We start from the raw sequence: 18693 nt of genomic DNA, 5'->3' as shown, positions 1-18693 counted from the left end.
TGTTATATCATTACTGTCGTCGTCATTATCATTATCTTAAATCTTTACACTGCATTTCTGTTCAAATTACCCAAATTAGTGTACAATATTACATGTCAAAAGAGGAATTAAAACTATGATAAAGGCTATTAAAAACAACAATAACATATAAATACCAAAGATTATTTAAAATTTCCTTCAATAAAACATACACTGCATGGATTTTGATTCAGTTAAGTATCCCTATTTATTTTTTCACATTTTTGTGTTTCACAGTTTGTTGCTGTTATTCAAGGATCCTCACTCAATTTTGTCAAGGTCTTGACTGCTTTTCTACCACCTGTCAAATATACACATGAGCAGTTGCAGTAATGGAACCAGAGCAGCACGTGCTGACAAAGTTACAGAGATATTCTGTTCAAAGTAAATGGGCTGGGTCCATCCTACTATGTTACAGTCAGTTGTAATCCCACTGAAACAAGTTACTACCATATTTCAAATACATGACGGGTTTCTGCCAACATACCTGGCTCCATAAGGTCTGGAAAACCTTTAAGAAACCATGTAGCTGAACCCTGCCAGCTCTATCTACACAACATACCTTCCAATTTTCTAAAATGTGCACATCCAATGACCATGCAGGCTACTCATAACACTACTGTGTGTTATATGCAGGCCTTTGAAAATTGTCCAGAAATTTCCTTTATAGTGCAATCTTATACATGTGTGCTCAGAAGTAAATCCCATGGAGTTCAATGGGTCTCACTCCCATATAGGATTGCAGCCTAAATTCAGCATATGGCTGTGGGACAGCTAACTGGGGAATGATCAATCCTAGCACATCACACCAGTGCGTTTCCATCTTCACTGGCTCCAAGTTGATTTCAAGGCTCAATTAAAGGTTCTGGTTTTTACCTTTCAGGGTCCGCGGTGGCTTAGTGGTTAAGACGCTGAACTGCAGACCAGAAGGTCGGCAGGACAGCAGTTCGAGACCCGAGTGCTGCGTGACGGAGTGAGCTCCTGTCTTCAGTCCCAGCTTCTGCCAACCTAGCAGTTCGAAAGCAAGAAATTGCAAGTAGACAAATAGGTACCGCCTCGGCGGGAAAGGTAACAGCGTTCCGTGCACCTCGGTGTTCAGTCATGCCGGCCACATGACCACGGAAGCGTCTTCGGGCAGCGCTGGCTCTTCGGCTTAGAAACGGGGATGAGCACCGCACCCTAGAGTCGGACACGACTGGTTGGGGACACCTTTACCTTTTTACCTTTTTTGACCTTTCAGGTCCTTCATGGCTTGGGACCATTGTGCCTGAATAACCTTTTCTCTTTCGGCACCCTTCTCAGAGTACCCACACTTACTGAGGTTCAGTGGGTGGCTATGAGAGATATGGCCTTTGCAATGATGGTGTTCCAGCTTCGGAATGCTCTTCTCAGAGATGCTTGCCTGGCACATACTCCCCCCATGTCATTTTGGTACCAGATGAAGAACATTTTATTTCTCCAGGCATTTTAATCAGTCTTAGCTTTAAGTTGTTTTTATACTGTGACTTGTATTTAGATTTTTGTTGTTGTTGGTTTATTGAATTTTAAATTGTTTTATTTTCTCTTGTGAGCCACTTGGAGAACTTTATTATAGGATAGCCTATACATAGACCCAGTTCACACACATAACAGCTAACTATGGGTTAGCTAGCTGTGGAATGCTGGGAGCCTTTTTTCTGTCTAAACCTGGGATGTCAGAGGAATCCATTTGCAGGGTGGTAGAAATTTCAGCCAGAATTTATGCAAATCTCTGTTTGTGCAAATTATGGCTCACCTCAAAAAATACACCAAAAAATCCCTGAGTTCAGGGGAAAAGCCTTGGCACAGTCCAAAATGCAAACTAAGTGGGGGCACACTGTAGAACTCCATGGAGCAAAAAGAGAAATGGATTTCTTGGCAACGGACATCCCTAGTCTAAACATGCATAGGACTGCACCTTTAGCCAATTAACAAAGTTTGGAAAATTGAGATATAAAAGATGGAATTAACTAAGGGTGTAATCCTATACATGTTTAGACAGAAAAAATTGCATAGCTGGCTGGGGAATGCTGGGAGTTGTCAGACTTTTTTCTGCCTAAACATACATAGGATTGCACCCTAAAGGCCTTGATCGTAGCCTGTGGACCTGGGGATGCACCTCTTGCTTTACTTATACCTGGCACAATTGTAATGAAGAAGTAAATGTTTTGTTCAGTCTGTTTAACGTGGTCATTTTCTTGGCATTAACCATAAAATATAGAATCCCTAAAAACATTCGAGGAAAATTTTAAAAAAGGATTTCACAGATTGGAAAGGACAAGTTTTCTCTTGATAGTCAAACAGTTATGATGTAAAGCGGTCTCATTAAATCATAAGTACTTTAACCTTTTCTTGAAAGAACTGGAAGATTTAAAGATTTATAAAGAATTTTTCCCTAAACTAGGAAATGACTCACATTTGACATGTATTGAAATGATAATGCTGATTTCAACAGGCACTCTAAGAGCATTTTGCTCCCAGGAGAGTAATTCAGTTCTGGTTACCTCTTTGCATTGTGAATTTAAACTTACTGTCTAAGCCTTTAATGTGCTTCTAGCTGCCAAAACATGGCAAAGTTACAGAGATATGATCAAGCCAAACAAAGGCTAGTAAAAATGTTATTTAATAATTACAGATACTGGATCTGAAATAAACATTCCTGGCTGGTAGATTCTACAGACCCTCCTTGTCTTGGCAGCTGTGGATATGAAAGCATGAATTTCTTAACCTCACAATCCTATAAAGCATTTCAGTGGGGATTACTCCCAGGTAAGTAGGTCTGAGAGATAAAGCTCTTAAAATTTTATTGTTCCTTTATTGATTCATTGGGGATGAAATACTGACAAATGTGAGTAAGCATGCTAGGAAAGCTAGATTCTATAGAGAAGTCATATCTGACATTACATACCAGCCACCACAATATCTTATCCCTGGCAGGTGGGGTGTACACCTGGTCCAGTTATATCCTACTTCTTAACTTCTTACCTCAGCCTTACATCCAGAGCTGGCCCCAGGATAAAATGCACCCTGGGCGAGGAGTGCCTTTGGTGCCCTCCCCTGTGGTCAGCTTTGGCACCCCCCTTCAGCTCAGCTTGGAACCCCCCTCAGCTCAGCACCCCGGGCGACCACCCAGCTCACCCACCTCTAAAGCCAGCCCTGGTTACATCAGCTGCCCATAGAATAACACAGAGTGGAGCTGCTACCTAGTGCCTTCACGGGGCATTTGCTCAGCATAGACAGGACTAGGGATTATTACAGGCATTGTGACTGTGAGTTCTTGATCCTACATGCCAATGTACCAGTCCAACAGCTGATAGTATTGAGCCCTAACTCAGGACATGAGATATTGTTTATGGGTTGAATTCAGTAGTGTCTGTATGCCAGCAAAATGGACACCATTGATGCAATGCAGCCCTAAATAATGTCCAAATCTGCTCTGGAAAGTTGGGGAACCCTCTGGAGGTGTTACTGGAGAGAAGAGGCGACATGGATATAGTAAGGCTGTATGTTTAGCCTTGCACAGTCATCCTGTCCTCTCTTGGCATGAGGACAAACTTCTAAATCAGGGTTCTAAATCACGCAGGGAGCTTCCATGGGTAGAAAAGCTTCCCCACTGCAATAGTTATCCCTCAATATGCAAGGAGGAGGAGTGTGACCTTGGAGGTGGATGTACTTATTCAGCTCTGCAGACCTGCTGTATCTGTGTTGCCTCTTCACTCTAATAATGCTTGAATAGGGCTACTGCTTCATTCTGGGCAATCCTACCACAAAAAAACAAATAGCAGGTTTTTTAGAACAAGGATTTATTATCATTTAAGAAAATGTGACCTCCTTTTCACTGTAAAATCCCATCCTTTAGCAGTCTTTGAATCCACAACGAAATGTGGGTGATAGTAATAGTATAAAGTAGCATCCACTTAGTGTAAAGTTCACTAGTTTGGTCTTAAGGTCACTGTTTCAATCCAACAGCCAAAATTAATGTATTCACACCAGTTTGCTGTTATATCAGGGAAAGGAGAAAGATAATCAAGAAAAACAATCATAAAAAGAATGGATTAATCTGGAAATGATTGGAAATAATTCTGTCTGGACAATTGCTGCACATGCTTGCTCAAGAATTAAGAACAGAACATACTTCTTTTTCAACACACGGTAGAATATAGCCTATTGTTCAGAAAATGTAGAATAGAAAATGTACTCCATGATACAGAATACATACTAGAGAGTTTAAGTAACATTTTCATCATTTAATAAGTAAGTAAATAAATATATAAAGTTCAGAAATGTGGTAAACCACAAATAGGGAAGGAAGAAAAGAAGTTTTTATTTTAAAGAAAATCATTTAGGAGAATTATATAGGCCACTGTTATTCCAATCCAGCAACAATAAATGTGTATAAAAACTACCTTCCCAGACTAATTATTCTTCTAAATTTGGTGCTCCACATGCATAAGAGTGCAGCTGTGTGTGTGTGTGTAAAAATTCAGCTTCATGAACCATGGATGCAGATGGCCAACGCAGTAGTGCTCCCCTATATGATAGGGAGTTAATCCAGGCACTCCGTCTCTCTACGTCAGTGGTGTAGTGGAGGCAGGGCTCACAGGGATGCAACCCCAGCACTTTTTCATTAGCAGGGACTCTGATGTGATCTGTCGCCCCACTCAGAATTTCCTGTTCTCTGAGCTTAGCTGCAATCCTCACTGTAGCTTGGGGGGAATGAATTGTCCAAGCAACAATATATTGTTCTATGTTGGAATGCAAAGTATTTGGGATGACTTGGTCTGGAATGGGCAGTTAAGACCTATTCGCTTTACCAAAGACGTGCTCCTGGTGGAGATTAAAACTCCTAGAATTGGTTTGTTGATACGGATCGACACAGCTGCCTGGAATTTTTGGACTGCCGTTGGAGACGGTCACAATGAGCTCCTGCATTTCCAAATTAACCGCTACACCACTGCTTTCCATTCACTATAAACCCTTGTGATAGGGCAAGTGGTATATTTAAATAAATCTAGATAACCAATCAAACGATTCATTACCTGCTTCATATGGCTGTGCTTGCTTGATCTACAATTTAGTACTGGCTATTATAGAGGGATGAGGTCACTGAACTTGAGCCGGACATCCTAGAGAGTGAAGTCAAGTGGGCCTTAGGAAGCATTACTAACAACAAAGCTAGCAGAGATGACAGTATTCCAGCTGAGCTATTTAAAATCCTAAAAGAGGATGTTGTTAAAGTGCTGCATTCAATATGCCAACAAATTTGGAACACTCAACAGTGGCCACAAGACTGGAAAAGGTCAGTTTACATTCCAGTTCCAAAGATGGGCAATGCCAAAGAGTGTTCAAACTACCGTACAATTGCTGGCTCATTTCACATGCCAGCAAGGTTATGCTCAAAATCCTACAAGCTAGGCTTCAGCAGTATGCGAACTGAGAACTACCAGAAGTACAAGCTGGGTTTCGAAGAGGCAGAGGAACTAGAGATCAAATTGCCAACATTCGCTGGATCATGGAGAAAGCAAGAGAATTCCAGAAAAACGTCTATTTCTGCTTCATTGACTGCGCTAAAGCCTTTGATTGTGTGGATCACAACCAACTGTGGCAAATTCTGAAAGAGATGGGGGTACCAGACCACCTTACCTGTCTCCTGAGAAACCTGTACGAGGGTCAAGAAGCAACAGTAAGAACCAGACATGGAACAACCGATTGGTTCAAAATTGGGAAAGGAGTATGACAAGGCTGCATTTTGTCGCCCTGCTTATTTAACTTATATGCAGAGTACATCATGAGAAACGCCGGGTTGGATGAATCACAGGTCGGAATTAAGATTGCCGGGAGAATTATCAACAACCTCAGATACGCAGATGATACCACCCTAATGGCAGAAAGCGAAGAGGATCTAAAGAGCCTCTTGTTGAGGGTGAAAGTGGAGAGTGCAAAAGCTGGTTTGAAACTCAACATTAAAAAAACGAAGATCATGGCATCTGGCCCCATCACTTCCTGGCATATGGAAGGGGAAGAAATGGAAGCCGTGACAGATTTTATTTTCTTGGGCTCCAAGATCACCGCAGATGGTGACTGTAGCCATGTAATTAAAAGATGCTTGCTCCTTGGGAGGAAAGCTATGGCAAACCTAGACAGCATAGGAAGAAGCAAAGACATCACCTTGCCGACAAAGGTCCGTCTAATCAAAGCTATGGTTTTCCCAGTAGTAACGTATGGCTGTGAGAGCTGGACTATAAGGAAGGCTGACTGCCGAAGAATTGATGCTTTCAAACTGTGGTGCTGGAGAAGACTCTTACGAGTCCCCTGGACTGCAAGGAGGTCCAATCAGTCCATCCTAAAGGAAATCAACCCTGAGTGCTCCTTGGAAGGACAGATACTGAAGCTGAAACTGAAATATTTTGGCCACCTAATGCGAAGAGAAAACTCTCTGGAAAAGACCCTGATGCTGGGAAAGACTGAAGGCAAAAGGAGAAGGGGATGGCAGAGGATGAGATGGCTAGATAGCATCACTGATGCAATGAATATGGAATTGAGCACGCTCCGGGAGGGAGCGCAGGACAGGAAGGCCTGGCGTGCTATGGTCCATGGGGTCACGAGGAGTCGGACATGACTGAATGACTGAACAACAATTATAGAGGGGAATGAAATTATTTTATTTTCTTCTGTATTTGCTGGGTGTGGGGCTTAAACAGCCATTTCAATTTACAAAGAAAACTCCCTGTTGGTCAAACTTCATTAATGTAGGTTGCTTCATTAAAGACCTAAGCCTAAAGTAATGAGATCCATTATCGCCTCCTCCCAATTTACCAGTATATTTTAACTTGAACTCTACCATCTTTGTGTTTGTTCAGATGAGCCTTGCTCCTGCAATTCAAGACTTTAACCATGCTAAATGTGTGTGGTTTTTTATTTCACTCACCTGCACGCTAAGATGATTCCATTCCTTCACAAGAATTCTCCCCAGTGTCATTACTTTTATCGGTGGCTGCAGCCCATTTACAGTGCGATAATAAAACATGGTCTCTTTCTCAGAGATTGTAAGCTTGAACACAGTCTGCCCATCAACAGCTTTCTCCACCATACACCTTTGAAACAATAAAGAAGAAGAAAAATGAAGGTCAGCTTCCAGAAGAGTAGCTAAGTTGTATTACACTACAGCAGGAAGAGGAAGAGGATTGACGTGGCATGTTGGAGGCATAAAAAGCTGGGCTGGAGTTTAATTGGGGATAAAGCAAATTAAGAAGAACCGTTTATTTTTTTTATTTTATTATTGCATTTATATCCCGCCTTTTTTCCTCTTGCAAGGAACCCAAGGTGGCTTACATTATCCTCCTCCTCTCCGTTGTATCCTCACAACAACAACCCTGTGAGGTAGGTTGGGCTGAGAGTCTGTGACTGGCCCAAAGTCACCCAGTGAGCTTCCATGGCCGAGTGGGGACTAGAACCCGGATCTCCTGGCTCCCAGTCCGTCACTGTCACCAGTACACTACACTGGCTCTGTGAGGGTGCCAGGTACCATGCAGGCCACCATCATTGCCAAGGGTGCGTTGGGTTTATACCATGAATGCTGCATCAACAGCTGTGCATGCACCAATATATTTTTATTCTATGCAACAGTAGCTGTTTTCTATTCTGTTGCTGGGTGAAAAGCCTTGATGCATGCATAGAACTTGACAGGCTTTTGTATATGCATAGATTAGTGGGAAAGCATAAGAAGTAAAGCAGGTCTTTTCCTTGGTCATTGCACCTGCTTTGGTTGTGCAGGCTAAATCATGAAAGGCTACTGAAGAGCCATCTTGCTCTCCTCCATGGTAGTTGGTAGAATGCTTTACTAAGAGCCAACCCAGGCATGACATTAAATGTATTTTTGCATTTTAACATGTGGGCTGGGTTTACAGTTTCTCCAACAGAAATCAATTACCCCAGAAATAAATTACCCTGGGTAATTAAAAAACAAACCTGTACATTTAAGGTATGTGTGTCCACCCTGTGTATATCTACGTGAGAAGAGAGGGGATGACAGGAAAGAAAGGGAGCAGGAAGAACAGGTGCTGGCGGGGGCGGAGTGGGCATGGTGCAGAAGTAGGCATAGTTCTTCACATCCCATCCACAATAGAGCAAAGCATTTTAGTTAACATCTATGAAAACCTACGAGTACTGTAGTCATTTGCACAAATCAGTGCTTGGAAAAATACCCAGAACACAACTCGTCATCTCTTATATATCCATCTCTTATATATCCAGACTTGTGCAGTGCAATCCTATGTATGTTCACTCAGATGTCTCAATACGTTCACGTGGGCCTTGCTTCCTAGTATGTGTGTTTGGGATTGCAGCTTCAGTGGCTAAATCTGAAAACTTGAAGAATGTAAACAAGTACAGGAGGACTAGGGGACAATGCCAAGGGGGGACCGCTGATACTCTGCTGGCCAAGTGGCCTACAAAATCCCTGGACACCATCAAGTGTTTTGTGAGAGGAACAGAGGGCAAGGGCCAAAAACATGTCTGTTACTATGTTTTTCAATGGCAGCCATCTGTTCCTGTCCCCAAAACATGGTGGGGGCCATTTTTTCCTACACCCCACCCTACTCCCCACACAATGCTCTGAAATAAATTAACTTCCATGGCATTTGGGGAAAAACCAATATAGTGGCCAGAAACCATTTGGTACTAAAGCACCAGATGTTGTACTTAAATTAGTATTAAAATGGGGACCAGGTGAGGTATCAGGGGTCCCAAAGAAAGGAGCTTTGCCTTATGTCCCTTCAACTCTGGAGCCAACTAGCTCTGGTTTGAATGCCAGAATTATTACACTCCCATCCAGGCCTACCCACAACAAGATGCCCTCTCCCCACCCACACACACATCATGTACAGGGGCCGACCGGACTGGCAACTGCATTTTACTTCAACCCAGGTGATGGAATAGTGTCTTCTACCACACCTGAGAGCAGCAGGCTAGCCGGGGGGGGGGGGGGTGTCACAAGGTAGGTTGTGTAGCTCACACAGCTTTGTTTTCCAACAACTTGCAGCTGCTCCTTGCACCCCAGCATCTGACACCTGAGGCAGCCGCTTCACCTTGTCCAGTGGTAGGGCTGGCCCTGCCACTGAGTTCACCTGGATTCATGTCAAGTGAATGTGCTCAGAACTATATCCTTAGGTGTGCTAAAATTGATAAATAATATAACCAATGTTTAATCATGTACACGGTAATCTGACAATACTTTTATCAGTAATACGATTTTAAAATATAAGTATGAAATGTCAATATATATTTATAATGTGTTCCTAGTTTTCAGAAAAGTACTGTTGCATTATTTCAAAAATATAGGGTATAGCAAAAGGAACTAATTATGACTAAGTCCTATCCCACTGATTTCAATGGGACATAGTCATGTCTATGCCCATTGACAGGTTTGTCAGTAACTCACTTTTAATCAGATAAGATAAATGAAGTTTGACCATTACTCTCTTTCATTAATGATTATGATCCCAATAGTGTTTATCAACAGAAATTTTAAGCAAAACAGTCACTCTGCAAGTTTACTAAAAATGCATTCCTTAACGTACTGCCGATTCTGTTTGCATGTAAACATGTTAGTTTTTCGTTAACAAATATTTGCCAGAAGACACAGCCAAGTAGGAAAATATTTAGGAACTGGATTTACCCAGTTCCTGGATAAACAATAATTGGATAATCCAGGGTTTATTAATTTTGCTTATCTAAAAACAAATATCCCCATATGTGGACCCTCACAGGTGTCAAGACTTTAACAGGGGAAGTGACCTTGAGCTGTAGCATTTTAAAATCCACAAAGTTTTTACAAATGTGTGGTTTACAACTTATTTACCATCAGATGAAGGCATGTTGTATCTTTACACGTAACATGGCATAATTGCATCAGTTCATATTAGGAATTGTCTTTTCTTTTCTGGACTAAGGCATAGTTGCTCTTCTGGAAGTTACTTCTCTTTGCAAAATCTACGCTTCTTCTTGAATTGTGAAATATTTGTAAGCCACACTGGTTGATCCATTAAAAAACAAAAGTTTACTTGATAGCAAGCTACGATGGGATGCTGGAAGGGTAAATATCAGAGAAGATCTTCCCAGCAACATTAAGGCAATAAACAATATTATATGTTCTGCTTTTCTTTTCTTTTCTTTTTTAGTTCCCATCCTTTTAAACATCAGTGGCAGATTATATTCTTTTACTGATTCTTACTGCTTCTACTGTATGCTTACAGAGCAATCTTAAAGAGATCAGGTGGGAAGAATCCATGGTGGAGGAACCACCCCATCCAAGCTCTTCCACAGACTCATGTCAGTGAGAGCAGAAGGAATGGGCCTTTTCACTATGCCAGCTCCAGGGGTGGTGCAGTTTCTTTCTTGTTTGGGGAGCATGCAGCGGGAATGAGGGGACTCTGGATCCTGTCCCCAGCACACCCCACTTTCTTCCCTCCCTACCACCACTGGAAAACCCACAGCAAAGGGGCAATGGTTGCAGAGGTTTCTGCCACTGCAACAAGAAGGCCTCTAGTGGTGGCCGTCCTCCATGCCCATGGAGAGGGAGGTCTGCAAAATTCTATCACCCCTGGGACATCCTCCCATGAATCATAGGATTGTGCCCTTGCAAATGTTAATTTTTTTCTCTTTATATATTTTACTACACAGTTGTACATCATCCTGGTTATTTTTAATGAATGGTGGGGTATAAAATATTTATTTATTCATACTCATTACATTTATATCTCACCTTTCTTCCATTGGGGAACTCAAAGTGGCCACATATGGCTCCCAGGTGGTCTCCCCTCCAAGCACTGACCGAAAAGCAAAGGAGAAAGGGGAAGATATATCCAACTGAATGTAGAGTTCCAGAGAATAGCAAGGAGAGACAAGAAGGCCTTCTTAAATGAACAATGCAAAGAAATCGAGGAAAACAACAGAATGGGAAAGACTAGAATTCTTTTCAAGAAAATCAGAAATCTCAAGGGAACATTTTGTGCAAAGACAGGCATGATAAAGGACAAAAAAGGCAGGGACCTAACAGAAGCAGATGAGATTAAGAAGAGGTGGCAAGAATACACAGAAGAACTATACAGGAAAGATCTGAATGTCCCTGATAGCCATGATAGTGCAGTCACTGAACTTGTGCCGGACATCCTCAAGAGTGAAGTCAAGTGGGCCTTAGGAAGCATTAGTAACAACAAAGCTAGCGGAGATGACAGTATTCCAGCTGAGCTATTTAAAATCCTAAAAGAGGATGCTGTTAAAGTGCTGCACTCAATATGCCAACAAATTTGGAACACTCAACAGTGGCCACAAGACTGGAAAAGGTCAGTTTACATTCCAGTTCCGAAGAAGGGCAACGCCAAAGAGTGTTCAAACTACCATACAATTGCGCTCATTTCACATGCCAGCAAGGTTATGCTCAAAATCCTACAAGCTAAGCTTCAGCAGTATGTGAACCAAGAACTACCGGAAGTACAAGCTGGGTTTCGAAGAGGCAGAGGAACTAGAGATCAAATCGCCAACATTCGCTGGATCATGGAGAAAGCAAGAGAATTCCAGAAAAGCGTCTATTTCTGCTTCATTGACTACACTAAAGCCTTTGATTGTGTGGATCACAACAAACTCTGGCAAATTCTGAAAGAGATGGGAGTACCAGATAGGGTTGGCGGAGAATTTCTCCCCGAAACTTCAGGGGGCCGAGCGCCAACGTGTTCGGCCCCCGGAACAAGTTTCGGGGAGAAATCCTCCGCACCCCCCCTCACCCCCCCCCCAGGACGGGACTTACCTTCGCCGAATGTCCCTCCCGGCGGCGGGTCCGGCCGGCGGTTCGGTGGGTGTTCGAGCGGGGCGGGAGCGGCAGCCGGTCTTTCGACCGGCTGCCACCGCCGCCATTGCAATGAAAGAAAAAAAAAACGCCCCCTGATAGGCTACGTGACGATTCACGTAGCCTATCACGGCTAGATTTGCAAAGTCAGCCGTGATAGGCTACGTCAATCGTCACGTAGCCTATCACGGGTGACTTTAAAAAAAAAAGAAAAAAGTGTGTACGGATGTGTCCTTATTTGGTCGCTGTAGTCTACGTAAAGATTTACGTAGACTACAGCGACTAAATAAGGAACGCGAATGGCGGCTCCCTATGGGGGCCGCCATTAGCGTACGTGCTTTTTTTTTTTTTTTAAGTCAACCGTGATAGGCTACGTGACGATTGACGTAGCCTATTACGGCTGACTTTGCAGATCTAGCTGTGATAGGCTATGTGAATCGTCACGTAGCCTATCAGGGGGCGTGTTTGTTTGTTTTTTTAAACTTTCGTGTTCGCGGCCGGGTGAGGCGGGAAGCCTCCTCCCCGGCCTCAATTTCGGCCGGGCTGAGGCGGGAAGCCTCCCCCCCGGCCTGAATTTCGGCCAGGCTGAGGCGGGAAGCCTCCCCCCCCCGGCCTGAACTTCGCGGGGGGACCAGCGAAGCGCCTCCCCCCCACCGCAAACGTCCTTCGAGGACAGGTAAGTGACTTTCGTCCACCCCTAGTACCAGACCACCTTACCTGTCTCCTGAGAAACCTGTACGAGTGTCAAGAAGCAACAGTAAGAACCGGACATGGAGCAACCGATTGGTTCAAAATTGGGAAAGGAGTACGACAAGGCTGCATTTTGTCGACCTGCTTATTTAACTTATATGCAGAGTACATCATGAGAAATGCTGGGTTGGATGAATCACAGGTCGGAATTAAGATTGCTGGGAGAATTATCAACAACCTCAGATACGCAGCCGATATCACCCTAATGGCAGAAAGCGAAGAGGATCTAAAGAGCCTCTTGTTGAGGGTGAAAGTGGACAGTGCAAAAGCTGGTTTGAAACTCAACATTAAAAAAACAAAGATCATGGCATCTGGCCCCATCACTTCCTGGTATATAGAAGGGGAAGAAATGGAAGCAGTGACAGATTTCATTTTCTTGGGCTCCAAGATCACTGCAAACAGTGACTGTAACCATGAAATTAAAAGACGCTTGCTCCTTGGGAAGAAAGCTATGGCAAACCTAGACAGCATAGGAAGAAGCAGAGACATCACCTTGCCGACAAAGGTCCGTCTAATCAAAGCTATGGTTTTCCCAGTAGTAACGTATGGCTGTGAGAGCTGGACTATAAGGAAGGCTGAGTGCCGAAGAATCGATGCTTTCGAACTGTGGTGCTGGAGAAGACTCTTACGAGTCCCCTGGACTGCAAGGAGGTCAAATCAGTCAATCCTAAAGGAAATCAACCCTGAGTGCTCATTGGAAGGACAGATGCTGAAGCTGAAACTGAAATATTTTGGCCACCTAATATGAAGAGAAAACTCCCTGGAAAAGACCCTGATGCTGGGAAAGATTGAAGGCAAAAGGAGAAGGGGACGGCAGAGGATGAGATGGCTAGATAGCATCATTGAGGCAATGAATATGAACTTGAGCACACTCTGGGAGAGAGCGGAGGACAGGAAGGCCTGGCGTGCTATGGTCCATGGGGTCACGAGGAGTCGGACACAACTTAACTACTGAACAACAACAACTGCCATTTGAAGAGGGAAGCAGTCTCACTAGCCTAACTTACGGGGGGGAGGTCCCTCTCTTCTCATGAGGCCTCTAAGCGCAGCCTCTCACGCAAGGCCAATCGGGTAGACCATCTAAGTTCCGCCCCTGCCTTGTCTCTCTTTGCTCTGTACCTGTGCCTGGCATCTAGTAGGTCAATCTCCTGTTCACTGCCTCTCATGGGTGGGGTGGGGTGAGGAGGGACCCTGAAGCTCAGCCATCTATATGTTTGTAACCTGAGAAGCCAGTCTAGTCATATCTGGACTAGCCTGGGAAAACACCTCCCCCATGTCTGATGGTTCTCCTTCAGAATCTGAACTGCTGTCCCATTTCCTGCACTCAGAAACACCCCTGACAGGGGGCAGGAAAGGGGGCAGGCAGAAGTAGCTGAAGAAACTACTCAAATCAGGACGTCCAACGTGGGTGGGCAATTTTTTTACCACAACATTATAACCAGACAAAAAGACATCTGTTCTGTTGTCTGGTTCCCTGAATTCCCATGCCCTACTGTAACTAAGCCTAAGTATGTGTAACGTAAATAACTGCACTTTCTTCCTCTACTTATCTCTGCCTCCACTTCCTTTCCCTTTCACTGTAGTTTCCCAATTAGACCGTCAGGTCTTTGGGGCAGGGATCCTCCTCTTGTATCCTGCAAACTGCCATCCACATTAATGGAGCTATGGCTGTTAGCTATTTCAGTGATCTTCACTATTTTTCAAGCTGAAACCACATTGGCAAAAAACTTTCAATGTGAGAGCTATATTATTAAGTAACTAAATTAACATGGAATAATGTCTTCCTTAGTAATCTATTTTCGGGGAATCTGGAATGCCAAATAAAATCTTAACCTTCTGTTATATGCCCCTTTTCTTCCTCTTAGTATTTTTCTTCCACTTGTTTGTCTGTCTTTGGTTTATTTAAGATTTAGTGTATTCCACCCACAAAAAGACAGCAGTTGCTCTACAAAATGTACATCTCATGTTAGGACAATAGTTCACAGCTTTGGACATTGGTTCAGTAATATGTTCTGACTTGTGTGAGTTGGAAAAAAGTGAGAGCCCCTTTCCTCATGCTCCTTTGACGCTCTTTGCTACATGTGTGAATGAGATGCACACTCACTTGCTCCGCCTCCATTCTTCTTCTTCCCCCAGCTCCGATGATGTGCTCTGCTGCTGCTGCTGCCACCAATGAGAAAACCAGCCAGCTGCTCTACCACAGCCCAACAGCAGCTTCACTGAGCTGCAAAACAGGGCCAAAAACCCAAACCTTCACAGCCATGCAGTGCAGAGCACTCGGAATTTTAGAGGATATTGCTGGTCCTTGCCTCACCTCTTTAAGACAATTTGTCAGCTACATTGCCTTTCTTCACTTGCCTCTCTCCTTGCCTCCTTTGCTTGTCTCCTCCTTGTCCCATTTGGATGAGCATGCAAGTGTGCGGTGCCTGATTATCAACAACCTCAGAAGTGGGTGCCAGCTCTTGGAGCGAGTAAAAGGAGGTGGAAAGTTCCCAAGGAAACAGCAAGAGGGGAAGGAACTTCTGTGGCCCAAAACAGAAGAGAAAATATTCTCAGGCCCTGAAAAAACTTTTGTTATGCCCAAGTTTAGGAAAGGACTTTCTTTCCTCAGAGGCTGAAATTAAAATACAATTGCTAAACATTACTTATGGTTTAAAATACTCCTAAAATCTGGAAACGTGTCTAAAAAGTTACAACAAATACTGTACTAAAATGCATCCACAATTTTGCAATTATATTTTAATATTTGATATTTGATGATATTTCCTCAGCCCCTGAGGAAGGAAAGTTCTCATGGCCACTTGCAGTGTTTGGAAAACTCTCATGGTAAGGAGAGACAGAGGTAGAGGGAAGGGGCTGGAAAGGGGGAACAGTATCAGGAGCAGGGCTGGCAACACCACAATCCTTATCAGCGCCTCATTGTTAAGCCGCTGGGAACCACCACAGTCCTACAGTTGAAGTGAAGAACATGGACCTATAGCTCTGAAGAAGAAGAAGAAGAAGAAGAAGAAGAAGAAGAAGAAGAAGAAGAAGAGCCATGAGCAATGAGCACCATGCTGAAATGCCAGGGGTTGGAGTTGCCATTGCTCTTACAACATTGCTGTTGTAAACAAGGCATCTAACTGTGGCAGTCATAGATGGTGCTGGTGCTATGAGCTGTGACAAGAATGACACAGCTCACGTGACAAGAATGTTGTCCTGGCATAGCTGTGTGGGGTTACTAGTGCTCTCATCTTGGCATCAGTCACCTTCAGCAGAAAGAGCACAGTACTGACACGTAACATAGTAAATGCAACATGTGACACCTTACACAGCCAATAAATGGGCCTCTCTGGAAAATGTATGGCATAGAAGGGGAGTAGTACCAGATATGTGATTCACCTAGGTTCTATCTGTTTTGGCCACCAGATAGACCCATGCCTTACATGCCTAGCATTTGGTAATAAGCTTTTATCATGGGATTGCAGTTGACAGACAACATAACACTTGTCTTACCTTACTGCACCTAGGAAGTGCAGCTCCAAGCTACATATTTATATCATTTAGAATAGTCCTTCCAATTCAGAATGCAAGTGGGAAAATACATGCCTGAATGCATTTAAGAACTCCCTGCACATAGAGAATAAGCACAAAAGAGAGAACACTGGGCAGCTGGGCTAGAACGTACCTCTTGACATGTTAACTTTCCATGAACAGATTTTTGCTATTGGAGAAACAATCAAACGTGTGATCCCCAGATGCAGTCTGAAGTGGTACAATCTGGGTGAGGCTGTACCAAATGATATTTCTAATTTCCTACAAAACCCTTGTGTATAGGATCAGGGTGCGTTCCACTTTATGTGCACCCAAACAGTAACTTTGTCTACTACTATGACTGATTTTACTAATTAAGTAAACACTAGCCAACTACTTACATTACACCTTCTTTCTCAGGTTTCAACCACACAGTTAAAGTAAATGAAGTTGCAAGTTTCCGTGCACGGGGAGTGGAAAAACAATCCTGTAGGTTATGAAAAATAAAGCTTGATGAGTTGCCGAAGGGTCCAGGATGCAAATCATGCTTGTCATGTGTGATGCAGAGTCCCAGGGTTTCTGAGAGAATAGCAGTATAGGAAGCAGGTGATGATCTGTATGGACACTCCTGAGTGCAAAATTGCTGGGTACAGGAGTGAATACTTTCGACAGCAACAAAACTTTGACAAAAAGCACTCCGCTCTGACAGTCCACAGGTAGCTTGGGTTGGCACAACGGAAATGTGTTTGAAAGCAGCCACATTTTCAAGTCTAGGGAAATGTCCCTGTGAGCTGGCCAGGAGTAAGGATGTATAATAAGCCATGATGAACGTTTCAATGGCATGAAACAGGAAACCACAGTGGAAGGGGAGAGCCAGGCAAATCATGTTTACAGGAAGGTCTCCTCTTGATAAGACATGCCTAAATAAATAATGATGACCGCATCAGTGACAATGCCCCTGGGTAGCTTGGTTTAGAGACGATAAAGCATTTCATCTTAATTCGAAATCCTGGGGGTGTTGAGCTTCTTATGACCTGGCACACACCTGGGGAGTGATAACACCTGAAAGCCAACACAGAAACACTGTATAAGGGAAATGGGTGCTTTGTGCACAATCATGCATATACCTAAAGCCAGACTGACCTAAACCAGGGGGAAGGACACCAATTGCAATGGAAAACCTATTTACAAAGCTCCTGTGTAGGATGAGGACAACAGGAATATAATTATCTCTTGTCTGAACTTCTTACCTGCCAGTAATAATCAGACATAAATTAGGCTGTATACTATCTAAGCAAAACACACAAAGATATTAAAAAGGAATTAAAATCACAAGGTAATTTTGATAGGAAAATGTACATATGAAACATGAAGTTGCTGATTTTGTGAATTGTTGTGAAGTGCCCAGAGAGCTTTAGCTATTGGGAGGTATAGAAATGAAATACATAAATAAAATGATATGGAATATTTTCAGAACTGATTTTGGCACAAATATCTGAAACGTCAATTTCTGCCATACATGTAAACCCTTGAATGTCAGCCAACAAGCTCTGTGGCTTAGCTATACAGAACTAAAGCTAAGCAGTTCTACATTAGAAGTGTACAGACACTTAAGTCACACAGTGCCACAATAAATGCACTTGCATTACGTCAGGAAAAACACCTAACACACTAAGTAATTTGAATACAACATCTAGAAATATATACATAATATATGTTAAAAAAAAAAAAGGTACTCAGGTTAAATGTACATACATACAACTTTAAGTTTGCAAAGCACTTTGCATCTTACCCCAGTTGTCCATTTCATGCAGCTCCTTTTAGCTCTCAGCAAAGCTGATTAAAAACATATCACCATCTGTCCTGCATGACCCTTTTCCTAGCAAATGCCTGTGCTATTTCCAACACTATATATAGATATTATGGCTTATATACAGGTAAGGCTAATGCTGTGTAATTGTAATTGATAGATACGCTGCATTGTCATTATTTATTGCATTTCAAAGAGGCAACTACTCAAACCTTCGGTTTGGCTATTGGCTCAAATGGCAGGAACGCTAGTTCCCGTTGCCTGGCAACAGTGGAGTTACCCCCAGTAATTCTTAGTAAACAGGCCTTGGCAGGAGGCACAGTAAGAAGGAACACTCAGACTCCCAGGTAAAGTATCTCAGACAGTAAGCGCTTCAAGTGGGATGCCAGAGAACCGTCTGTTCTCCTCAGCCTTGAATGTAGCACTCTTAACTGTGGGGGAGAGGGTCTGAGGCACTCAGCGCACAAGTGTGCATATCTGATGTTAAAGCAGCAGTACAGAATACATACTCAGCATCAACTGAAGTGTGTGCTTGTGTTGTTTCACTCCCTCGCTCTCAAGACTCTCCAACAACTTTTGTGTGCAGGGGGGGAAAAAGCAAAGCATCAGCAAACTCTGCCATGGTCGCTCAAATTCAAAGCATAAAATATTTAATACAGCCAGTGGCAACAAATTGGTTCTTGCTTCCTTCCTTTGTCTGCAGGGGTTTCTGTTCCCTGTGCTTTATCTGCTGCTTCAGCAC

At 43.2% G+C, this 18693-nt stretch overlaps 1 protein-coding gene across 1 annotated transcript in view; it reads right to left on the bottom strand.

The window, feature by feature from the left end:
- The window catches only part of USH2A (usherin), an 809138-nt gene extending 790670 nt beyond the window's left edge, over positions 1-18468 (bottom strand). The window contains exons 1-3 of the mRNA XM_084828794.1: positions 17934-18468; positions 16543-17203; positions 6965-7130 (exon numbers count right to left, since the gene is read on the bottom strand). Coding sequence (XP_084684920.1) covers positions 6965-7130; positions 16543-17027 — 651 coding nt within the window. The 5' untranslated portion in view covers positions 17028-17203; positions 17934-18468. The remainder of the gene's footprint in view (positions 1-6964; positions 7131-16542; positions 17204-17933) is intronic.
- Positions 18469-18693: the final 225 nt, after the last annotated feature.

The sequence above is a fragment of the Heloderma suspectum genome, chromosome 1 (assembly GCF_057233095.1).
Source record: "Heloderma suspectum isolate Gila_16-S chromosome 1, 16-S_ref, whole genome shotgun sequence".
NCBI lineage: Eukaryota > Metazoa > Chordata > Lepidosauria > Squamata > Helodermatidae > Heloderma > Heloderma suspectum.
Note: the sequence above shows the minus strand (reverse complement) of the source record. Positions and strands in the feature narration are given on the sequence as shown.